General features: G+C 42.2%; 1 protein-coding gene across 1 annotated transcript in view; it reads left to right on the top strand.

Moving 5' to 3' along the window:
• EXPH5 (exophilin 5) overlaps positions 1 to 23,865 on the top strand; it is a 55,710-nt gene extending 31,845 nt beyond the window's left edge. The window contains exons 4-6 of the mRNA XM_030564501.1: positions 2,387 to 2,444; positions 11,614 to 11,740; positions 15,777 to 23,865. Of these exons, the coding sequence (XP_030420361.1) occupies positions 2,387 to 2,444; positions 11,614 to 11,740; positions 15,777 to 21,286 (5,695 nt within the window). The 3' untranslated portion in view covers positions 21,287 to 23,865. The remainder of the gene's footprint in view (positions 1 to 2,386; positions 2,445 to 11,613; positions 11,741 to 15,776) is intronic.
• The last annotated feature ends 972 nt before the right edge of the window (positions 23,866 to 24,837 follow it).

Below are 24,837 nucleotides of genomic sequence, written 5' to 3'. Positions count from 1 at the left end.
TATTGTGTATTATTATTAAATGCAGTCACTCTTAGTGTTGCACTCTGTAATCATCTGTCTAGCTACAGGTACTAGTTTCATGTTTGGGGTGTGTGTGTTGGGAGGGGAGGGGGGTTGGAGTTTATTTCTGGTTTCTATAGTAATGAATTCAAGAAATACCTGCACGTAGGAAAACAAACCTTTAATTTCAAAATGCTGATAAACTGGATGGAGTTCAGAGAAGAGCAACAAGGATGATTAGGGGGCTGGAGGGACTGATACAGAACACAAGATTATTGTAATCTTGTTTGTATAATTTGACTAGGAGACAACTAAGGAGGAACACCATCATATATTACTTAAAGAGTGCTAAGAACAAGGATGGGGAAGAATTATTTAGGATGGTGCAAGGAGGTGTACCCAGGAGTAAAGAGATTAAATTAGGAAAGTGAAATTTGGCCAGAAACCCCCCAAAAAAACATTTCTGATAGCTTGATCTACTGGAAAGGGAATAATGGATGTCCCACTGCTTGGAATAATTAAAACTGGGCTAGGGGCAGCACTTGCAAGTGTGCTGTAAGAACAATTCTCCACGTGTAAAGTTGAAACAGCCAATAGAATTTTTCCATTTCTAATGGAATAAGACTTGAGATTGTTTACAAAACAGAACACCAAACTCACTGCATTTAGTCTGAAAGAAAGCATTGTAAAGATTCTCAAATACCACAAGCTCAACTCTAGGTTGTGTTAAGTGTTAATGCATATTCCGCATCATTTTAGCTTAAAACAAAAGTTAAATGTGGCTTTGAGATCTGATTCTGAAACCCTAACACACACTGACTGGTAATCCCATTGACTTCAATGGGAATATTCACATGATTAACTGCTATCAAGCAAAGTTAAGGAGTGGAGCAGGCTCACAGAGTCTTACTCTGCAAAGCCCATGGAAATCAAAGGGAATCTTTCTATAGGCTTCAGCTGGTTTTGGATGATGCCCTGTATGAGGAAGGGATCCTGATTTTAACCTTCCCAATTGCAAAAATACAAATACTATCTCTTGCAACTGTTCTTCCCTGCCTGCAAGCGCATTACAACCAAATGACAAAGCACAGTGGAAAGAAAGATTCGAATACACAGAACATGCCAACAAGCCAGTTTATACTTGCTGCTGAAGCACAATAAAATAATTTACCTCAGTCCAATGAAAGCCTTAAGAACCAAAAGGAAATAATGACTGTAAAAAAATCCTTTCGTAGACAGGATTGATCACAAAAAATGAGAAGAATAAGCAAAACAAAGCCCTCTGGGAGGAGGGCTGAACAGTTAAGAGCGACCATAACAAGGCAAAATTCTTTTCAGTACCCTTTCAGCAGGGGGATAGGCACGTTAATTTTTAAACAAAGGTCTGCAAGTGGGAGAAGGAACTATACCTTACTGCGATGGGGTTAATTTTTTCATTTGAATTAAGAAGATTTTTTTTTCACTTGTATGGGTACAAATCCGTCTTGCTTTACTCGCGTGAGTATCCCCATTTAAATCAGCTGCACTTCTCTTTTCCTTTGGTTAGCTGGTTGGTTAGTTAGATGTATACACTCATTCCATTAAAATGAGTGCCCATCCTTTGCTTTTGGCACCCCTGGACACATTTAAAAAAACACAATTCTAAAAATACATTATTTCATGTACAACACTCTCTTAGCCAGTAATTAACATTAATGCAGCAGCTGAAAAATGGCTGAAGATCCTTACAAGGACTCCCACCACAGTCCTGGCAATCCCTCACAACCTGGGGAAATAATTAGGCCTTGCAGTATGCGGTGAAAGTTGAAAAATTAGGATTATTTTGGATAGGTGGGAGCAAATTCCCCAGGGCCTTAGAGAACTGTCTGCCAGCTCCCCCTCTTTCTTATACAAGTGGGGTGCCCCTGTGATCTCCACTGTGGCAATTTGGGACAGGAAGAGAGGCAGTCTTTCAGATAAGTAGGTCTTGGGCCATTTTGAGCGTTATAGGTCATATAACCAAAACCTTCGATTCTCCCCAGTACTTAATACTTTCTTGTCATTTGAAAAATGACCTAAGATTGCAAAATAACCATTAATGTTAGAATGACAGATGCAGAATTACCTTACTGATATTCCAGCAGCGTAAATGCCATTAATCTGAGGTCCCTTCTTGGCTGTTCACTTGGAACATTAACACGTTGCAGATTCAAGCACCCTGATGGGTGAAAAAAATATATCATAAGATGCATTTGAGAAACAGCATGACAATCTCTGTGGACTCTTCGTAAAAAGTATTTTTGGAAGCTTCTTCTTGGATATTAAAAGGAGGCAAGCTGGCTATTTACTCCCTCGTAAAATGTTATTGCGTTCATCTTCAAAGCAGCTTTTTAAATTCTTTTCACAGATATGACAGCTTTGCTCTTGGTGCCCATACATCTTACAAAGTTGAGGAAATGGCACAGGTAAGTAGCCTGGCAACTTTATTGTAAAAAATGTTTAAAGCAGGGAATATTTACTAGTCCACTGTCCTTGTAGAATAGACATTATGCCCAACTGGCTACTTATTTAAACATGACTCTTGCAATTCTGTATTTAAATACTAGGGAAAATTCATATGTGGTGTAAGCCTGTTGAATTCAATGGTGTCACACCAGGGATGAATTTGCCCCATTTATTGTACGAGTGACTCCAAAGAAATCTGAAGTCTAACTTTTGCGGTGCAGTTTCAGTTCTCTTTAACAAGGAAAAAGTACTTCATATCTCTTTTGCCTGGAAAGGGTTAACAAGTCCAGTGAGCCTGGCTGTCACCTGACCAGAGGACCAATCAGAGGACAGGATATGTTCAAATCTTGAGGGAGGGAAGTTTGTGTGTGTGCTGTTAGTTTTTGGTTGTTGTTCACTCTGGGGGCTCAGAGGGACCAGATGTACAATCAGGTTTCTCTCCAATCTCTCCGATACAGGCTCTTATAAGTTCAGAATAGTGAGTACTAGGTAGATAAAGCGAGTTAGGCTTATGGTTGTTTTCTTTATTTGCAAATGTGTATTTGGTTGGAAGAAGTTCAGATGTGTATTTGGCTGAAAGGACTTTAATTTGTACTTGTATACTTAGGCTGGGAGGGTGTTCCCAGTGTCTATAGCTGAAAGGCCCTGTAACATATTCCATCTTAAATTTACAAAGATAATTTTTACTGTTTTTTCTTTCTTTAATTAAAAGCTTTTCTTGTTTAATAACCTGATTGTTTTTTTATTCTGGTGAGACCCCAGGGGACTGGGTCTGGATTCACCAGGGAATTGATGGGGAGAAAGCAGGGAAGGGGGAGAGAGAGGTTAATTTCTCTCTGTGTTAGGATTTTTTCTCTCTCAGGGAGAGTCTGGGAGGGGCAGAGAGAAGGAGGGGGGAAGGGAAATTTTCCTCTCTGTTTTAAGATTCAAGGAGTTTGAATCACAGTAATCTTCCAGGGTAACCCAGGGAGGGGAAGCCTGGAAGAGGCAACGGTGAGGGAAAGGGTTTACTTTCCTTGTGTTAAGATCCAGAGGGACTGGGTCTTGGGGGTCCCCGGGCAAGGTTTTGGGGGGCCAGAGTGTACCAGGCACTGGAATTCCTGGTTGGTGGCGTGCTACAGGTTCTAAGCTGATAATTAAGCTTAGAGGAATTCATGCTGGTACCCCATCTTTTGGACGCTAAGGTTCAGAGTGGGGAATTATACCATGACAGGGACAAACACAAGATACATTTTGGCAATAGTAACTAAAGCACAAATAAATGTGAACTCACTTTGAACAAATATTTGCCGTTTGGATTTATTTACAATTGTTAAGTTTTATTTGTTGCATCTGTGCTTACAAACAGGGTGAGCACATATTCACATGATTTCTGTCTTCAGTGCAAGTTTAAATTCAGATGCAGATCATTCAGAGGCCTTGGCTACACTTGGAGGTCTGCAGCTCTGGGAATTACAGCTGTTGTCGTACAGCTGTGTAGGGAAAGCGCTGGAGTGTGGCCACACTGAGAGCTACCAGCACTGGAGTGTGGCCACATTTGCAGCATTTGCAGTGGTGTTGGGAGTGGTGCATTGTGGGCAGCTATCCCACAGAGCACCTCATCCCATTTTGGCGCCATGGGTTGTGGGAAGGATACGGAAGGGTGCAGGTCATTCTGCTTCCTGTCCCAATGCCCCGTGATGCATCGCTTCACATCCCAGCAATCCCTGTTTTTCTGTCCACGTTTGGCGCCATTGTGACTCTCCCAACGGTTCCTGTGCAGCGCAATTTCTGTGGGAAATGGAGCCCGAACTGCTGCCGAGTATACTGACGAGTCTCGCCAGCACATCACGTTTGGCAGTTGAGCTATTCCTTAAGCTCCAAAGTGACAGCGAGCAGTCCGACGATGATAGCGAGTCGCCTGACACGTACGACACGACATTGCTTGTGGCTTTCAAGGAAATGCTCAGCACCGTGGAACACCGCTTTTGGGCTTGGGAAACAAGCAGTGAGTGATGGAATCACATTGTTGTGGAAGTCTGGGATGATGAGCAGTGGCTGCAGAACTTTTGGATGAGAAAAGCCACTTTCATGGGACTGTGTGCTGAGCTCGCCCCCACTCTGCGGCACAAGGACACGAGATTGAGAGCTGCCCTGCCTGTGGAAAAGCGGGTGGCTATTGCAATCTGGAAGCTGGCAACTCCAGACAGCTACCAATCGGTCGGGAACCAGTTTGGAGTGGGAAAGTCGACCGTTAGAGTCGTTTTGATGCAAGTTTGCAGGGCCATTAATCGCATCCTGCTAAGAAGAACCATGACTTTGGGGAATGTGCAGGACATTGTGGATGGCTTTGCACAAATGGGTTTCCCTAACTGTGGAGGGACGATAGATGGGACGCATATTCCTATTCTGGCACCACCCTACTTAGCATCCGAGTACGTTAATTGGAAGGGATATTTCTCTATGGTTCTCCAGGCACTTGTGGATCACCGTGGGCATTTCATTGACATTAACACAGGCTGGCCTGGAAAGGTGCATGATGCACTCATCTTTTGGAACACTGGCCTGTTCAGGAAGCTGCAGGCAGGGACTTTTTTCCCAGACCGGAAGATCACAGTAGGGAACGTTGAAATGCCCGTTGTGATCCTTGGAGACCCCGCTTACCCGTTAATGCCTTGGCTCATGAAACCGTATACATGGAAGCTTGACAGGAGCAAGGACCGGTTCAACTACAGGCTGAGCCGGTGCCGAATGACTGTGGAGTGTGCTTTTGGCCGTTTAAAAGGGCGCTGGCGATCTCTGTATGGGAAGCTAGACTTGGGGGAAAGCAGCATCCCTGCGGTTATATCCGCGTGCTGTACCCTCCATAATATTTGTGAAGGGAAGGGTGAAACATTCAGTCAGGCATGGACCTCTGAGGTTCAACGTCTGGAGGCTGAATTTGCACAGCCAGAGAGCAGGGCTACTAGAGAGGCCCAGCACAGGTCTTCAAGGATCAGGGATGCCTTGAGGGAGGAATTTGAGGCTGAAAACCAACAGTAATGTTTGGTGCCTTGCACGGGAGTGAAGTGCAGTGGTTACAATGTTAGTAGGAATCTGTTTTTCCTAAGCTGATTTGCAGTGCCTGTTTCTTTCCTGGGCTAAGGTATCTTTGACTTTCTGCAATAATAAAGACTGTTTTCAAAGTCAAGAATTCATTTATTGAAAAGAAAATAACTTTATTGACAGACACACAACATTTTGGGAACCTAAAAGGGCACAGGGGTGTGGTGGGGAACTGTACAGTCACAGGTTTGAATATGTCCTGTCTGGAGTGCTGTGCAATGACTGCTGCACTACAGGATGCCTATACTGCATGGTGTTGGGGGTTGAGTGCAGAGGGTAAGGGTCGTAGTTCTCAGGGCTGGTTGGTGAACGTACAGGTGTTGGAGGCAGCTGGTGGAGGTAAGAACCTGGATGCTGGGGAAGGGGGGTTGGAGCTGACATTGGGGCACAAGGGAAAGAGCTTTGGGATGGGTGGGGGGTTGGTGCAGTAGTGCTCTGCCTGCATGGCTACGAGTGCCTGGATAGAGTCCGCTTGGCGTGCCAGGATGTTTATCAGCTGCTTTGTGCTTTTCTTCCTGGCCGCTGTGTTTCTCTGGCGGATCCTGCTTTCCCTTTCCCTCCAGTCCTGCAGTTTTTTATTCTCTCTGGCAGAGTGATCCATAACTGTTTGCAGCAGGTCGTCTTTGCTTTTTCGCGGCTTCTTCCTCAGGTTTTGGAGTCTTTGAGCTGCTGTTAACACAGGCAGCTGAGAACTCAAGGTCGCTTGTGGAAAGGAAAAAAAGGCAGCATTGTTTATATCTCAGACAGTTATTCCCACACAGTGAAGGAGTTTACAATCTTCACTTTAGTATAATTTTCCCATACCAAAGAGAGTGCACATAACCCACAGGAGCCCTGAAATGATGAGTAAGGGGGACTGATTGCTTCAGGGCTGTGCTGTGGTTTCTGTGCATTGGGGAAAGCAAACAGCTGCAGGGGGCACCTACACTGAACACTCTCCCAACATTTTCCACAAGAGTTAATCCTAGAAGATATCTCGCTGCTGCGGGTCACCTGGGAAGAGCGGGAGGGTCTTCTACAGCAATGCGGATTCCACCCTGGCCCCTATACAGCTTGCCTGTATGCAGCAATGGTCCCACCACCCCTCGCAGCACAGTGGCGCGGACGCGTTAGCCTGACTGGGACAAGGACCACAGTGGCTCTCGCTATAAACTTCCGCAAGCGCATTGCCCACGCTCTGGCTGAAACTTTTGAAGAGATTACCGAGACCAATTACCGCGACGTGATAGACCACATCAGTGGGCTATTCCACATCTAGGCATGCATGCATGCATGCAGCCCTAACCCTCCCTCCTCTCCCGAAACATTTCCATCCTGAAAATAAAAGGCGCTTACCGGGAACCCACTCCTCTGCTTGTCCTTCACCAAGTACCGGCTGCTGCGGCTGGCTATCTTCCTCCTGGCTTGAGAGGAGCTCCTGGCTGCATGCCTCCTGGGACTCTGGGGTGTCTCCCTCCACCCCAGTACCCTCACTCTTGGTTTCCTCCTCCCCCTCCTCCTCCTCCTCCACCTCTACCTCTCCACCCCGCTCTGAAGTGTCCATCGTGGTCCTCGGATTGGCGGTGGGGTCACCCCCAAGTATCGCGTCCAGCTCTTTGTAAAAATGGCAGGTCTTGGGGGCAGCACCAGAGCGGCGGTTTCCCTCATGGGCTTTGCAATAGGCACTCCGCAGCTCCTTCACTTTAATCCTGCACTGCACCGCGTCCCGGTCATGGCTCCTTTCTAGCATGGCCCTTGATATCTGCCTATAGGTATCGTAATTCCTACGGCTGGAGTGCAGCTGTGACTGCACAGCTTCCTCCCCTCAAACACTGATGAGGTCCAGCAACTCGCCATTGCTCCATGCTGGGGCTCGTTTGGCGCGTGGAGGCATGGTCACCTGGAAAGATCCACTGATTGCACACCACACCTGGCTGAGCAAACAGGAAGGGGATTTTTAAAATTCCCGGGGCATTTAAAGGGTGGGTCACCTGAGGCCAGGGCAGTAGAGTTTGAACTGATGAGCAGAGTGGCTGAGCAGGCATTCTGTGATACCTCCAAATACCTCTGGAGGCCAATAACAGCGCTTTTGGTGGCCACACTGGTGAAGCAGTGCTGTATCACCAGCGCTGCAGTCGTTATTCCCCAGGCAGAGGTGGAGTACATGCAGCGCTGTAGCCAGGGAGATGCAGCGCTGTATGTGCCTTGCAAGTGTGGACGGTGAGTAAGTTGCAGTGCTGTAAAGCCACCACCAGCGCTGCAACTCTCCAGTGTAGCCAAGGCCAGAGTCTGTTAGGCAAAGATTCTGCCACCTTTACTAGTTCCGGTGACGTCAGTGGGACTATCTGTCTGGTAATGGACTTCTCAATGGGTGAAATTCACCACCATGCAGACAGCCTGCACGAAACCTACGAACCACTTAAATCCTATTTTTAGGCCTTAAGTGGGAGTTAAGCAGGAGTTAAGTGTGAGCTAAGGCCTTGTGCATGTCTTTATGCATGGGGGGGGTGAATTTCACCCAATGGGAGTAAGATTTGGTCCAATAGTATTTTATATCTGATTCTGCAAGCCCTCAGTGCACAGAACACCCATGCACTGAGAGTGCTATGTGCTGAGTGTTTGCAGGAATGAGGCTCTTTGATGTCGCTATGAACTACTTTAGCTAAATAGAGCCTGAGCACTAGGAAGGCTCCTCTGTGTTCTAACTTCAGGTGATTTGTTTTGGCTGGATGCTCCAGACTGGTAGCACAGAGATGTTTCAAGCATGAGGCACCAAATTCTTCTCTGGTGTAACTTCAGTGTAATCCTTGGATATCAACAGAATTATACCTGGGATGAAGTTGGCTCAGAGTCTCAGTTTTAACCATTTCACTGCTCTGTATTACTAACATGAACTCTGTTATATGGTGTAATCTGAGCGGAGACAACTGTCTTGTCTACACTTACAGTGCTACACCAGTGCAGCGGTAGCAGTTAGTGAAGACACGACCTACACTGACAAGAGAGCTTTTCCCATCAGCGTAGATACGCCACCTCTCCAAGAGGCTGTAGCTGTGTCGACAGGAGAAGCCCTCCCATTGGCATAGTGCTGTCTACACCAGGGTTAGGTTGGTTTAACAACATCGCTCAGGGGTGTGGATATATTACACCCTTGAGCAACATAGTTATACCAACATAAAATAGTAGTGTAGACCAAGTCTAGGAGGGAACATAAGGGTATACAAATAATAAATGGTATCAAGAAGATAAGTTGGGCACTCCTGCTTACCCTCTCTCATACTTCCAGAGCAAGGGACTATTCCATGGAACCTAATGGCAGGATTTAAAATTGATAAAAGGAAATACAATGCCCAGATCGCCTGAGGAACTCATTGTCACAATATATCATTGAAACAAAGATCCAAGCAGGATTCAGAGAGAGACTGGATGTTTATATGAATAACAAGAATATCCAGAGTTATAAAAGAAAAAAAAATTTTTTTAAATGAGTGGGACCAAATGCTTAACTCATGTAAATCAGCCAAAATCCACTGAAGTCAATGGAACTATAGTGATTTATGCCAGCAGAGGATCTGGCCTCAAGAATTATGGAAGCCTCCATATTTCAGAGCATAAACCAGCCTCTTAACTGATGGGGACTAGGAAGAAACTTTCCTTCTGAGGAGGTAATTAGTTGACTGTTTAATGCAAGGTTTCTTGCATTTTCCACTGATGCACCTTGTGCTGGCTTCTGTCAGGTACGGAATACTGAACTAGATGAACCATCTGTCTGATCCAGTCTGGCAATGCCTGAATTCTTATGGAATTTTGGCCCTGTATTACACAGGAATACAGGCGCATTCATTCTTTCCAGGTGCATTTGTTGGCTCTGCACCAGCCTGATCGATCTTGAGATCACTCAGAACAGGGCAGGAAAGACCATGAAGGGACCTCACCAGGAGCGGCACCAGGGTTTCTGACGCCCTAGGCAGAGTGCCATTTCGCCGCCCCCCGTGGGTCTGGTGGACCTACCACAGTCATGCCGGCGGACGGACCGCTGCTGGAAAGGCTCCGGTGGAGCTGCCGCAGTGATGTTGGCGGGCAGTCCGCTGGTCTAAAGGCTCTGGTGGACCTGCTGCAGGCATGACTGTGGTAGGTCCGCCGGAGCCTTTAGACCAGCGCACCTTCCGACGAAATGACTGCGGCAGCTCCACCGGAGCCTTTCCAGTAGCGGACCGTCCGCCGGCATGACTGCGGTAGGTCCACCGGACTTGCATGCAGCCCCCCCAGCAAAATAGCGCCCCCCAAAAATTCTGGTGCCCTAGGCCATTGCCTAGGTCACCTAAATGGTAGCGCCGGCCCTGGACCTCACCCCTATTCCATGGTGGGACCCACTGAGGTGCTCAGTGGGAGGATAGCTCATACAGTCAGCACTCTGGTCCTCCTTTTTAGGCCGCCTAAAGGGTGCCGCCTCCTCATAATGTGACCCAAAGACTTCTTGATGTTAACTGGCAGAGGTCATTGAAGTACATAGGGGCACAGCTATTCCCTGGGTTCACCAATAGAATGTCATGTAAGATCTCTAATGAAAGCCTGTGTCACACAGCTCATCATAATCATTCTGAGATGTATGTACCAAAACTATGTGAGGAGTTTTGTATATATGCTGAAAATTGTGTTCTCTAGGCTGCCTAGTTAAAGGCAGGTTCTCTCAAAGGTAGCTTGCCTTGAGGCAAACTTCTCCAGTCAGGAGGTGAGAGACACTTCTCTCCTTAGCTAACCGTTGTGTATCTCACAATGGAAATCTGTTAGCATACTGAGTCTAATGCTAACTAAGAGTTTGTGGAGATTTCAGAAGGAAATTAACAGAAAGAGGTAAACTGCAGGAGGAAGGGAAGAACCCTGTTTTCAGAGGAAAATCAAAGGTCTGGGGTCATATCTGCAGGCACAGAGAGATGCTTTGGCATCCTTCAAGCTGGGAAGACAAGCTGGCAGCAGGCTTGATCTTATGATAAAGGGAATCTCAGCCACCCTGGTTGAAAACACTGGGAAAAGGACTTGGGGTAAGCTATCCTGTAGGTGATCGGAATGCTGTGTGTGTTAAGTTTAGGCTGTAACAAGCATGTTATGATTTTGTTTTATATGTATCCGTTTGTTTCTAATAGTCTTACTGACTATCATTTGAATCTCAGTTCTTTAGTAATAAACTTATTCTGGTTTTCACTGTAAATATATCTAAATGTTGTGTGTTAAATGGAGCAGTGATCCTGTGTTGAATCTAGTAAACTGGTGTGTGCTATTCCTTTGGGAGCAGAGAATCTGAGAATTGTGAGAGTGTTCAGGGGATCAGGGGCTTGGCACTCCAGAGAGACGTTTAGGAGCTAAGGAATTGGTGTGCGCCTATAGCTAACCTGTACACAGAGAGCAAGGCCTGCAAGGCAGTGCTTGTGTTGCCATAGGCTGGTGGAATTAGTGATTATGTGAAAATACAATTTTAAAACTCAAGAGTAAGGCATCACAAATGGAATTTGTTTCATTACAAAATTACTAATGTCTTAACTGTAATACTTACAAAAAGCTACTAAATTAGTTGTATTGTGTAAAGATGAAATCTGAGTATAGGAGAGGTGACTGTGGTATTTGATTATTACATTTTTTCTGGGAGGTGAATACCACCTCTTGTTGGGGTGAGTTGTAAGTGTGCACATTAAAGAAGAATGGATTAGGAAAATTTAAATTACAGAGGCAATATCCTACTAGAATGTATGTGGAAGTGAAATGAGTAAACAGCTAACAACTACAAACAAATATCAGTTATAATACAAAACCACCATTAATGTGCTCTGGAGTGTGCTACAGCCTCTGGACAAGAAGATGTACTAAAATCCCCCCAAAATCAAGTGAAAGTCTGAACTGTAGGTAGTTGTATTCTATGTAGAATTTAATTCTTCACATGTGCAGCGCTGTGATTTCAGGCATATATTATTTAAAAGAATATTAGCACCCATGAGGGTTTTCTCTCCTCTTGTCCATATTATTTGTTTTGCTATGAAATTAAGCTACACGGTCTCTTAAACTTCTCAACAGGCTGAAACGTGCAACTCATCTTTACCAGCTGAACTACCTGGTAACTTATTTGATGCAACTCAAGCTGAAATGATGGAGGACAGTGCACCTGTATGGAATGAACAGCTAGAAAAAGAGTTTTTCAGTGGTAAGTGTGTGCACTCATGCTGTTTTTATACTGTAGTACCAGCACCACCACACGTGTAACTGGATATGGGAGACTACAGGTGTTGGGGGGTGCTGCCGTACCCCCTGACTTGAAGTGGTTTCCATTATATACAGGGTTTACAGTTTGGCTAAAGGACTCTCATCACTCCCACTGTAAAAATTGTTCTAGCACCCCTGGTGGGAGATCCTTTCTATAAATGAATAGTCTCTCTCTATAAGTTGCTCATTGCTTCCAAATACGGCAGCTACTTCTCTCTTACTTTGTCTGTCTCATGTTTACAATAATTCGAAGACTCATAGACTTTAAGGTCCGAAGGGACCATTATGATCATCTAGTCTGACCTCTTGCACAATACAGGCCACAGAATCTCACCCATCCACTTCTATAACAACCCCTAACCTATGTCTGAGTTATTAAAGTCCTCAAATTGTGGTTGAAGACCTCAAGCTGCAGAGAATCCTCCAGCGAGTGACGTGTGCCCCATGCTGCAAAGGAAGGTGAAAAACTTCCAGGGCCTCTGTCAATCTGCCCTGGAAGAAGATTCCTTCCCGACCCCAAATATGGCTATCAGTTAAACCCTGAGCATGTGGGCAAGACTCACCAGCCAGCACCCAGGAAGAATTCTCTGTAGTAACTCAGATCCCATCCCATCTAACATCCCATCACAGACTAATGGGCATACTTACCTGCTGATAATCAAAGATCAATTGCCAAAATTAGGCTATCCCATCAGACACCCGTCCTTTGCACATGTAACTCCCATTGAGGTCAGTGTGTAGCTCAGGCTAGCCTCATGATTTGTAGAGCCCCAAGCTGCAGGAAATGAGGAGCCATGAGTTACCTCTCCATCTGGGCCCATTACTAGAGGGAGTGAATGGGGCTAGCAGCCAAGTCACTTCTTCCTTTCTGGTCTCACTGCTGGTGAGGGAAGTAGGGACAGACAAAGCTCAGACTGGCCCACACGGGTGCAAGGAAATTTATTCTTCCATGAACTTTTCTGGCACCCTCCAAAAAAGTCCTTCCTAGTACACTGCTACCCAGCACCCATGTGTGGAACAGCTACACCAGTTTTTCACTTTGAAAACATTATTACAATATGGGGAGAGGGTATGATTAGGAGGCAGTGAGGAGGGGAGGCATGCTAGAGGGAGCAGGCAGCAGGGGGTGGCGGAGTCTTTCTGGAGCCCCCAAGGCCATCATTTATTTTAGGCAGCAGCCGTCACTGCTCAGGCAATGCCCAGAAACCCCTTTTCTCTCATTTCTCTGGAAGTTCTTGCCTCCTCTGTTTGATACAGGGCCAGAGAGAGCACTGCAGAATTTGACCGTGATGTGAGGTCCTCAAATTATTAAGGTCCCTAACAGCCACTTGCTTTGCTTGTGCCATAACTGGCTCTCTTATGGTCCCCACTCTCTGCTGTCCTCAGCAGAAACTCAGCAAAGCAGACAATCTGAGGTTTGCACTGAGCTGTTCAGGACACTCAGATCTTTTTTATTTCAGCCTTAAAAAAGGTGGATGATGGACCATTTTTGTTTACTAGTACTCAATTCTTAAATTCATCCCTGGTGTAACTTCTAGATGTATTTAATTCATGTGGATGCAAACTGAACACGTTAAACTGTCATTGCATAAATCATCCCTGTGATTGAAAGTACTTCCAGTAAATTCTTTTTATCAGACATGGCTATCTAAAATTCATCCCAGTTAAACAAGAAATTCAATCTTTAATTCAGGTTAATAGGTTAGTGCATAACTACAACTTTGTTGACAGAGTGAATCAAAAGTTCTTACTAAATTTTATTACACTTTATCATCACCTAGGCTATCAAACCATCTGACCTCCACAGATTCATAGAATGCCATTGCCAAGCCCTGCATGTTATAGTCCTCTTACAGAAATAATTGAAAGTGAGCAATAAGTGATAAATTACTTAGGGTTATCAATTAATCACCATTAATGCACATGATTAATGCAAAACAAATTAATTAGATTTTAAAGAATAGTCATGATTAACCGCAGTTTTAATCGAAATGTTAAACAATAACAGAATACCAATTTAAAATTGATTATAAATATTTTGGATGTTTTTCTAACATTTTCAAATAGATTGATTTAAATTACTGTACAACACAGAGTAGAAAGTGTACAGTGCTCACTTTATTTTATTTTTTATTACAAATATTTGCACTGTAAAAATAAACAAAAGAAATAGTAATTTTCAATTCAGCTTATACAAGTGCTGTAATGCAATCTCTTTATCGTAAAAGCACAACTTACAAATGTAGAGGTATTTATTTATTTATTTATTACAAAACCACATTTGTTTACATTTGAGAGATAATGCTGCTTACTTCTTATTTACGTCACCTGTAAGTGAGAACAGACGTTCTGCATGGCACTGTTGTAGCCAGCGTTGCAGATATGCTGAACTTTGTATGTCCCTTCATACTTCGATCACCATTCCAGAGGACATGCTTCCATGCTGATTTGGGTTCTGTTTGATAACGATCCAAAGCAGTGCAGACCGACATGCCTTCATTTTCATCATCTGAGTCAGATGCCACCAACTTGTTAGTCTTAATACTAGCTGAACAAGAAGTAGGACTGAGTGGACTTGTAGGCTCTACAGTTTTATATGGTTTTGGTTTTGAGTGCAGTTATGTAAAGAATAAAATAATTCTACATTTGTATGTTGCACTTTCATGATAAAGAGACTGCACTACAGTAGTTGTATGAGGTGAATGGAAAAATACTATTTCATTTGTTTATTTTTATAGTGCAAATATTTTGTAATAAAAAATAATATGAAGTGAGCACTCTACACTTTGTATTCTGTGTTGTAACTGAAATCAATACATTTGAAAATGTAGAAAATAAAAAAAATTATACATTTCAATTGGTATTCTGTTATTGTTAACATTGCAATTAAAACTGCAATTAATCGTGATTACTTTTTTAATCTTGTGATTAATAGCAATTATATTTTTGAGTTGTTTCACAGTCCAAATACTGAAAATGTTCAGCTATTTTATTTACAACACATTTCAAGCTAACCAAGCTTAGGACATGCAGGGCTACTCCATGTGCTCCTTTTGAATGTTAATATCTAGAATTCCTTTCCAGCTCACAGGTACATCATAGCATTGTCTAGGCTCTGGAAACATACAGAAAGATCTGAGCATGCTCATCAGCACCAGGCCCAGATTACACCTTCTGTAAACTAGACAGCAAAGTGCCTCCACACCATTAAATACCCCTGCTACAGATCCCAACATGCTCCTTCCACCCCCACTCCATACATACCGCTCCCTATGCACAGACTCCTGAATGCCTCTCCCACCCTACATATACCCCAACAACCCTTCACCAGCCCCACTTATCCTGACAGCCCCCCCATCCCAGTAGCTCTGACCTGTCCTGCTCACCACAGCCCCCAAAACCTCAGCCCAACATCAGCCCCCTCCAGCATCCCCTCCCCATTTCCCTTACAGCCTCCACAACTCACCCCATTCCTTGCAACCTGGAGCATGGGCTTGCAGCACCATTCAGTTTTAGGGGGTCATCAGGGGCCCTCTTGAGATGGGGAGGTCCTGTGCAAGTGCATTGAGTGCACATAGGTTAATCCATGTCTGATGAGTACTGTTCTTTTCTACTTGCTTTGCAAGCTAGAATTGTGAAAGGTTCTTCCTACACTTAGCTGATGAGTGTAAATTAAGAACGCAAACTATGTTTGTTTTTGTTAGTTGGTTTTTGCTATTTGAAACAAACACTGGCTAGGTTGAGGAGCCCTTTGAAGACCAGTCTCAAATCAGTACAGACTTTTTCCCTCAGTCAATGATGGATTATCGATGAAAGGCACTGTGGAAGAAGTAATGTATATTTGGGGGGGAGCAGCATTTGAATATGAAGAAGGTGGTTCCTTTCAAAACCTGATCTGGTCCCTGATATAGTACATTACACTTTTCAGCATAATTAGTTTGAGAACATTAATAAAATAGCTGCCTTTTTCTGTGTAGTTCTAGATGATCTGGATGACCAGCTGGCACAGGAACAAGCCCAAGATTCAGTGAACAGAAAGCATCTAGTTGACAGTGGACCAAGAGCAGAATATGTGTTTCCCAGTTCAGGCAGACAGACTGCTATTAGGGGACAACACAGAAATAACTGCAGTGAAACACCGAGCACATTTTTCTCTGATGCAACAAGAACAATAAGAGCCAAAGAGGACCATAAAATTTTCTACAGACCAAGGAAATTTTATGATACATATATGAACAGATGCCATTCAGAATCTAAAGAATGCATGCGCAAGGATTCATTAGACAGTAGTTACCCTGTTCTGAGCAGAAGGCTATCTTCTGTATCTTTTGGAGAGTCCTCAGAAGGTAGCTTGCATCTTTCTTCCATAAGACAGAACAATGGATTTGGACACAAGGGTTATATGGGGAAGGGTACAGTTGGGAGAAGTTACTCTGTGTGTTCTCTTCAGAGATATCCATCTTCAGCGTCCTCTGAGCCATTTTCAACAACTAGTTTACAAAATCTATTGGCAATGGAGAACAATAGTGGATTTGTAAGAAGGAACAATCGGCAAACCCCAAAGCGAATTCCCCTCTCTTCTATTGTATGGAATAAACCATATACTTCTGGACGTGCATCAAATCAAGACAATCTTTTTAGGACCCAATCATTAATGGAATGGAATGGCACAAAACAGGATACATATCCTTGCCCTCTGCACGAAAACAGAAAATATGAATTTTACCAGTCAAAACACCATTACAGAAGAGATATGTCAAGTACTAATTGGTTTAGTAGCGTCAGTTGCACAGACAAAGCTGCTACTTCACTATCCTTCAATAATTGGGAGAATTATCCGTTATGCTGGTTGGAAAACAACCTCTCTAGGTCCCACTATAGAGATACAGCTTATCATGGTAGGTTCCAAATAGACCAAAAGAGTTCTCCTTTTGGAAGGAAAGAGGAGCACCCTTCCTCGTGTGATATTTACCAGTACTACAATGATGAAGTGTTTCTTTCCCCTGATGCTCACTATGAAATGATTACATCTAATTTAAATGATCAGCAAAGTGCACATGCAAAGAATGCTAAATTTGCTTCACAGTGCCATCAGAGTGACTTTCAAACATGTGTGTCAGAGAACAGAAGCAGTGTGGAGATATCAAGTGGTGCAAATAGTAAACTGCTTTCAAAGAATTCAAAAGACCCTCAGAACTGTCTCACTTATAAATCTGCAGTTACTTCAACCAGCATCAAAGCAGATGTGTCTAATGAGTCTGTCTTACTGGGTTCAAGGTTCAAAATGAAATTGGTAGCAGAGAACAGCAGTTCTGCCACTAAGGTTTCCCAAAGCCAGCCACAGCCTTTGGTTACCCAAATGAATATTAAGAAAGACTTTAAAAAAGCTGCTTCAGACAAGTTGGAACTATCAGGCAAGGCAGACCAGAAAAGTATTAAAGACATAATATTACATCCAGTTTCTCAGAAAGTGAATACAAAAAATACTGTTGATCCCCAGAGTTCTCCTTCTAATAACGCTGCTGCCTTGCAAAACAGCACATCTCTTCTTAATTCACCTCTCTCACTGAGTTCAAGGAGACAAACCCAGCTCACCGCCACAAGAGAGATTACAAAAAATAACATATCAAAGAGTTGTAAAAGAAACCTACAAAGAAAGGAAAATGATCTTCCTGCTCACAGTGAACTTAATCAGACCCCTTCTCTTCTGTCAGCTGATGAGAGCAGAAGAGAATCATTTCTTTCAAATCTGAAGCAATGGGAACATCATCTGCTTAATTCAGCAAAAAGAAAAGGCATTAAATTAGGAAGCCGGAGAACAGAAACTACTGATCATATCACTCCTAAGGGAGAGTCTTTCCAGGTAGATGTTCTACAAAGTAGTGCATCAGTTCATTCTGCTCCAGTTAGTGAAACGTTGGCAAACCATCAAAGCATATTGCCCAGTCCTCCAGAATTATTGTCTTGTAGTTCACAAGACTCTCTACAAGTCTTTTCTCATAAGAACTATCTGAAATCGTTAGAAACTCCAACTAATTCTTCAGTGAATTGCAGAGTTACTGAAGCTCCAGCAGATGGTGGGAAAGTAGTTGAGTTGGCAGGTGTTGTTGCAAAAGATATTCCCCAGGAAAAACCCAAAGATCAAAACATTTTAGCCAGTAAGGACCATAATAGTCAATTAACTACTGGTGGTTCACAAAACAGGAATTGTGAGAATATTTATGCACGTAGTTTTGACAAAGGCCCAGAGATTGCTGAACGTAGTTTAAACTATTTTTGTTTGGAAAGAGAAAATGGGAAAACAAGACAAAATGCATCTTGTATTGAAAGGCTCTATAGGCGGGGAAGCTTACTGAGACACACAAATAGTAGCAGCATTTCTGGCTCTCCTGTTAAAAGCAACCCTGAGTCTCTGGAGCCTCTTGTCATTTATTACACTTTACCTAGAAAATCAGCTAGCATTGCTGGCAGTGTAATGTCAGGTATGTCCATCTCTTTCCCTAAAAGCAAAACAGCCATGTGGGATCATGTAGAGAAGCAGAACTCAGACAGAGCTGCTGCCCTTTCTTTTAATCAAGGAAATAAAATATCTTCTTTAGGATCAGCACATTCCTCAATAAGACCAATACCTTTAGATGGTATTACAGATATCAAAGAAAATGTCCTGCAAATTAAGGATCACCCTTTGCCTCTAAATAGGAGCCCTGACCACTCCTTAAGTGGTAGTACAGTTGTCTCTGAATCAGAAAGAGAAAAACTTGTAAACAAAAAAGAATCTCCAGTATTTTCAGACTGTTTGGAAAAGGAAATGGGGGATTCTTTGCAGAAATATAAAACTATTAGCACATTTACAGTTTCTGGTGATGAGGATCATATTGAATATCATGAGTTGGTTTCAATTTATTACACCTTACCACGGAGTCATTCAAGAACATTGTGTAACCTCTTTCTAGATGATCCAGAGATTACACCTTTATCTCTTTACACAGAAAAATCTAAATCACCAAAAATGCCGAACAAGAACTCTGAAGTTCGCATCAGTATAGCAAATGTAGCTTTTCCTAGCACCTTAGAAAAAGAGAGACACCTACATTCTCCTGATCAAACTCCTGCAGCTTCAATGACACCCCAGAATGCAAAGACAGGAGCTGTTGACACATATCAGGAAAACTCACATTTTTCTCCTAGCACTGAGAAAGTATGTACTTCACAGTCAACAAGCATTGTACATAATAAGAAAGATATTTCACCAGGGCTTGCATTAAAAGAAAGCACACTTGTACTTCCTGACATGGTGACATCAGACACTTCTGTTCATGATCCAGAATCCACTACAGAAGCGGATACTTCCGTTAAGGCAATTTCTACTGCTTCACACAACCAAAATATTGATAAATGCTTTTCTTCAGGTAAAGAAAGTAAAGAGAAGGAGAATATTTTGCATACTGACACACCATTAACCTCCTCTTTGTCAACCCCCCAAAAACACAAAGACCCTCCAGAGAATGTTTTTAATTTTACTTCTGCAATTAATAATACTAATAGTCTGCAAATCAGAGACTCCAAAAATTGCCAGCAATTTATTGAAGTAAAAGGGAGTAACAATCAGAATATTTTACCACCCCAGTTAGATAAAAATAGTTCCCATGAAGGGAAAAGTCATAGAGAGTCTGCAGTCAATAATACCCCAGTAGCCTCTGCTGAAAGTAAATCTAGGCATGATGCAGGAGCCAAAGAGAGATCAGATTTTCAGCACCAAAGCATTTCCCTATATAACAATAAATGTACTGGATTTCTATTAGGAGTTGAAAGTTCCAGAAATAGCACAGATGAAGAATTAATTTCTGATAGAAAAATGCTTCCAAATTCACAGAACAAACCATTTCAGCCTGGCACAGTTTCTGCAGCTAAACCTATACTTCAACCAGCCAAAATAGGTATCCCAGACACACATGATCTAGTAAGCCGCAAAACTAAACAAGAGCAAATATCCCTGAACACTCAGATGAACAAAGATTGCACTAGTTTGCAGAAAGCTGTGCTGTACAGTGAAGATAGACAGAATGTTGAGTCTAAAGATAAACTCTCCAGTGTCACACAGGATCTGCAACTGCCGCAGAGTGCAGTGAGTGAAAATAAGCTTATGTCTGATGGCACTAGAGAGAAAGTCAGTGATATAGAAAAAAGGAAAAACAGGCCCTCAGTTAAAAATGAAGTGGCAGCCATTTACAAAACAAGACGAAAATTTTCTAGTAAAAATGTAAATCCAAAACCACACGTAAGTAATATATTTTCACAGAATGATGGAGGTACCACTTCTTTAGAGATTAACGTGACCCACAGCACATTGCATTCCCCTACTTCTACCCAGCCATTTCTCCAACCTGGAAATGAAGACCAGAATCAAAATCTGACCCCTGGTGTTTGTGACAGCCCTGTTCACAAAATATCTGAGAAGAAGAAGAGATCACAAACTAATGATGACTCTCCATTGTTAGTTAAAAACAAGAATCAAGGACCTTTTGCAAATTCATACAACCAGAGAAGAGAACTCAACAATCCCAAACAAAACGAGAATGAAGTGGAAAGCATTCTGAGCCCCACAACTCTATTCCCAAAGGAAATAGTTGCAAGAAGAAAGAATTCCCAAACACTTGGCCAGGGGTTGGAAAACAGAAATCAAACCATCTTTTCCAGAGCTACTGAAGCAATTTCATCAGGAAATCAAAAGAGAACAAGTACTGGTGGTAGTTCCCATGATCCACCACTGTTGCCATTTTTAACTGACAAAAACTCAAACACGTTTATAAAAAATTTGCAGGCAAGTGTCTGTTCACAGAAACAGGCCCTTTCCTCAGATGAGTGTGATCATGATCAAAACCTCCATCGGTCAGAGAGTTTAAAAAATGCAAACCTGCACAGTAATCAGTCACGCATGAGTCGTGCAAAGAATCAACGTGAACGTCACTTTTCTGAAAGCACCTGTACTCAAGATTCCCATGACAACCCTGGCTCTGGAAGTAACTGTCTACCTAAAGAAAGCAGGTACAGTAGAAAGTTTAAATCTTATTCTGAGCTGTGCTCTTATGATGAAAATGAAAACTGGGCTTCATATGATGAGAGGACCACCACCTACGGCACTAGACGTGTGATGTATCCTTCTATTGAGTTTGGTATATTTGGAAAAGAACAACAACTGGCGTTCCTGGAAAATATCAAGAGATCACTCACAGAAGGGAGATTATGGAGACCATGTCTTCTTAAAAACCCTGGCTTTCTGAGAAATGAAGAGAGTGATTCTTTAAAGAGGGCTGAGCTCTTGAACTCAGGTTCTGCTGGGAGCAAAATTTCAGTAGATGCTTCATCCCCAAGAAACTCAATTGACATCTATCGAGAAGAACCAATGGTTTATTCAGACTCGGACACTGATACCACCACGGATGATGAATACTATCTTTGTGAGACTGATAAAGAATCAGAACTGTGAGTCCTGTAATACAAGATTGAGAGAAAGATCTCGTCTGAAAGGTGTTTTGGTGGTTCCTGGATGAGCATAAACATGTAACACGTTTTGGGCCAGATCCTGTGCTGGTATAAATCAGTGTTGGTCCATTGACTTTAATGAAGTTATGTTGATTTATGCAAGCTCAATTTGGCCATTTTTTATTTTAAAAGTATTTAAACCTGTCATTTTTTTTGCAAGCAAAAGATAAATTCTCACATCTTTTTTTAAAAATATTTTATTAAGAAAAGGAAGCTTTTTATTGTGTAATGATATGGAAGTATCTCCATTGACTTCAGCAGGAGTTGGATTGAGCTTTTATATGCTAAGTGGCCAGGGATGTTTTTCCTGTATAGCTTTGCGGATAGTAATCTCACACACACACCCCTTTGGGCAGAACAAAGAGCACCCTATTGAGGCAAGGCAGTACACTTTCACTACTGGAAAATTGGGTTAAAATTCTCAATATGAAAAGTACAGATGAGTGATAGTCTGCTTTTAAAGCATCATATGGAAGATACAGGGTTGAAATAGCAAGAGCCATTGCTGGCTGGGGCTGAGATGCATTACCAGCTTGGCTTCCTTTGTCTTGAGGATGATTCTAGTTTTTAATAATAATGTGTCACTTCACAGAGCACTAAATTGAACAAAAATTTTAAAAAATTCTGTAACTTGGTTCTCTTCTGTTTATTTCCTGTGTTTCATTTCCTACACTTCATGGGCTCAATCCTTAGCTGCATGTAGTTCATGCTGGGCACAGCACTGTTAGTGGGAAAGCAAAGGTGACTTTAAATCACTTTTCCATCTCCCCTAGCCCTCAGCCCAACAGGGGGCTAAAACAGTCCTTAGCATATCTTAGAACAGCCCAAAAAGCTACTATAAGTTGCACCAACAAAGCAGTCCTAGGAACTACTGTGCTAGCTGAAGATGGGGCAGCATGCTGTATTCTGTGGCCCCATCTCTTCTCTTTTTCCCTTTCCCGCTATACCCCTTACTCTGAGGCAAGGAGAGTGCCGGAGGTAGCCTCAGCTGTCTACATAAGGCAGTTTAAAGGGCCTCTTACACCACTTTGGTGGGCACTTAATGAGGCTGAAAGATCTGGCCCTATAAGCAAACATTATTTTTGTTTTTAAATAGCTGCAATTTTTTCTATATGTAGTGAAGCATGTGAGAGCTTGAAGAGGAACATCTTTTGACATGTTGTGTCTCGTATCTTCCCTAAATTAGCATCTCCCTTTGGTATTTTTCTAACATGCTCTCTGTCATTGCAATACCTTTCATCCTTTGAATAGAAAGGCTATGAATGTTTTCCCTGAAGCTGTTCCCATGCCACTTTACTAAATGTTGTATCGGTATTACACATTAGCCAAAACCCACACCAGGCCCTGAAATCTTGAACTGAGCTTTCATCTCTGGCCACTCAAAATCACGTAGCTCACAGAGCCAGAAGATCACATAAGTTTATTGTACTTAATCTTTACTAACTTCATATCTGGTCTCTAATTAATCTTATTCCAGAATTTTCTCTCTATTTTTTCATTTAATAAAATTATCTTAAGAGACACAAATCATATTTTTATAACTGGAAAGACAATGGCCTGATATTTTAAAGTAATATATTTTAGGCAAAGCAAGCAAAGTTTGTATCCCTGAATGCTCCACAAGAAAAATATTGTATTAGACAATTTGGTACCCTTATTTTTTATATTGTATACTTTGTTAAAGAAGTGGAGCTGTACTTTGAAAGTGTTTTTGATGTATAAATATTGTTATATACTTTATTTTCTTTGGTTGTACATAAGACTAATATAAACTACATATTTATATTCAGAATTGTTCTTTTAAGTGGTATCTATTTTGGAATGATTTGCACATACTGATGCATACAGTATTGGAAGGAAATAATTTTCATGTAAATGTAAACTTGTAAAATGTGCTGTTCTGATGAGAAATGCTATGACTACTTTATGTACATGGTTTTACACCATATATACAGAGTTCCACACCATAAGATTAATAAACCAATTAATACTAAGTAAGGGTTTTCTGTTATGATACATGTTTACAGGGAGGTAAATGATCATATGATTTGCTCAGGTAAAAGTGGATTATTTGTAAATACTTGTAAATATTTTCTACCCATACGGTGGATTTTGGACTAAGTTCTCACATTGGATGCATAAAGGAGGCTTTCATAAAATACAGTGCTAGGTATATGACGAAAACTGGGAGCCATACAAAGAAATCAAAATAGTTTAGAATTTGATCCTAAATAAGTTGTGCAAGACTGTGGTGGGTCAGAGTGGCTGGTAACTAATGTTTACAAAGGGCTGATGTAATTTTGTTGAGTCACTCATATAAAAACATGAGGTCAAATTCATCTCTTTCAATAAGAAGATGCAGCTCTCCTAAACTGAACGGAGCTACACCATCTTTTGCCCAGTGGTGAATGTGGCCTGTTATATCTTCTAAGCCTTCTCTTTAGCTATAATATATTCTATAAATGCTTATATATTATAGGATATTAATACTGAAAATGACTGGTTTGAAATAAATGGTGCATATTGCTTAATAAATGTTTGTACTGGTTTTATCTGTGCACTCTAACTCATGCTGAACTATTTTATGCTTTTACAATACCTTAATGATGCTTTCACGATACTGATGCCAAACAGTGCTAAGAGCATTAAAAGATTTAGAATTAAGCATCCAAGCATGATCCTTCATAAGCTGTAGGCATGTGCAAAGATACACTCGAGTTTTCAGTGTATTACAAGAACTGTGTGTCTGATTTAGACAACTTTCAGAAACCTATGCACAGAGGAAAAACTTGTGCAGAGGAATGACTTGAATTGTTAAACTGCCAAGTACTGTCAGTGGAGCTAGATGCCTATAGATTAAGTCAATCATTAGATGTCCGTATCTGCAGTTGTACTAGTCCATACTTTTTTCTCTTTATGGTAGATAGCCATTTGGGGCACAAATGCCTTCAATCAGAGATGAAATGTTCTCTGTAACAATCTACGCACCTTGCTAGCCCTGTATTCTGAGCAGCAGCAAAACATCATTCAAACACTAGTTTTAAAAATATTTTCAATAATATGTGTGACGATCACTGTGGCCTTTCCATGTAGTGAGAGGACAAGAGAGGGAACCTTCCTTTTGCTAGACACATGAAAGGATCAATCAAGCATGGGGCTGCTACCCAGTTGCTCCCCCGGAGGAAGTATGGTTCCTTGTTTCCTGAATGCCACAAGCCTGAGAGATCATGAATCCGCTTCAGGAAAGTTCTAGTTTGGGAACCTGTTTTACACTCTGCTGGCGGGACCAGGAGCCACCTACCAAAATGGCCTAGCACCAAGAAAGGCAAAGTTAATTCATGGTCTAGGGGTATGAAAAAGCATGTTGAGCAGCCAGTTTTAGATACTATTAACTGATATTTAGCATAACGCAGCCTGGGGGGGGGGTTACAAATAGTGGGAGGAAAGGAAAGGAAAGACTTCTCCGTCCCTAAGTGCTTTGCTGAAACACGGCCT

The sequence above is a fragment of the Gopherus evgoodei genome, chromosome 1, assembly GCF_007399415.2.
Source record: "Gopherus evgoodei ecotype Sinaloan lineage chromosome 1, rGopEvg1_v1.p, whole genome shotgun sequence".
In the NCBI taxonomy this organism is placed as follows: domain Eukaryota; kingdom Metazoa; phylum Chordata; order Testudines; family Testudinidae; genus Gopherus; species Gopherus evgoodei.
This window is presented reverse-complemented; position numbering and strand designations above follow the sequence as displayed.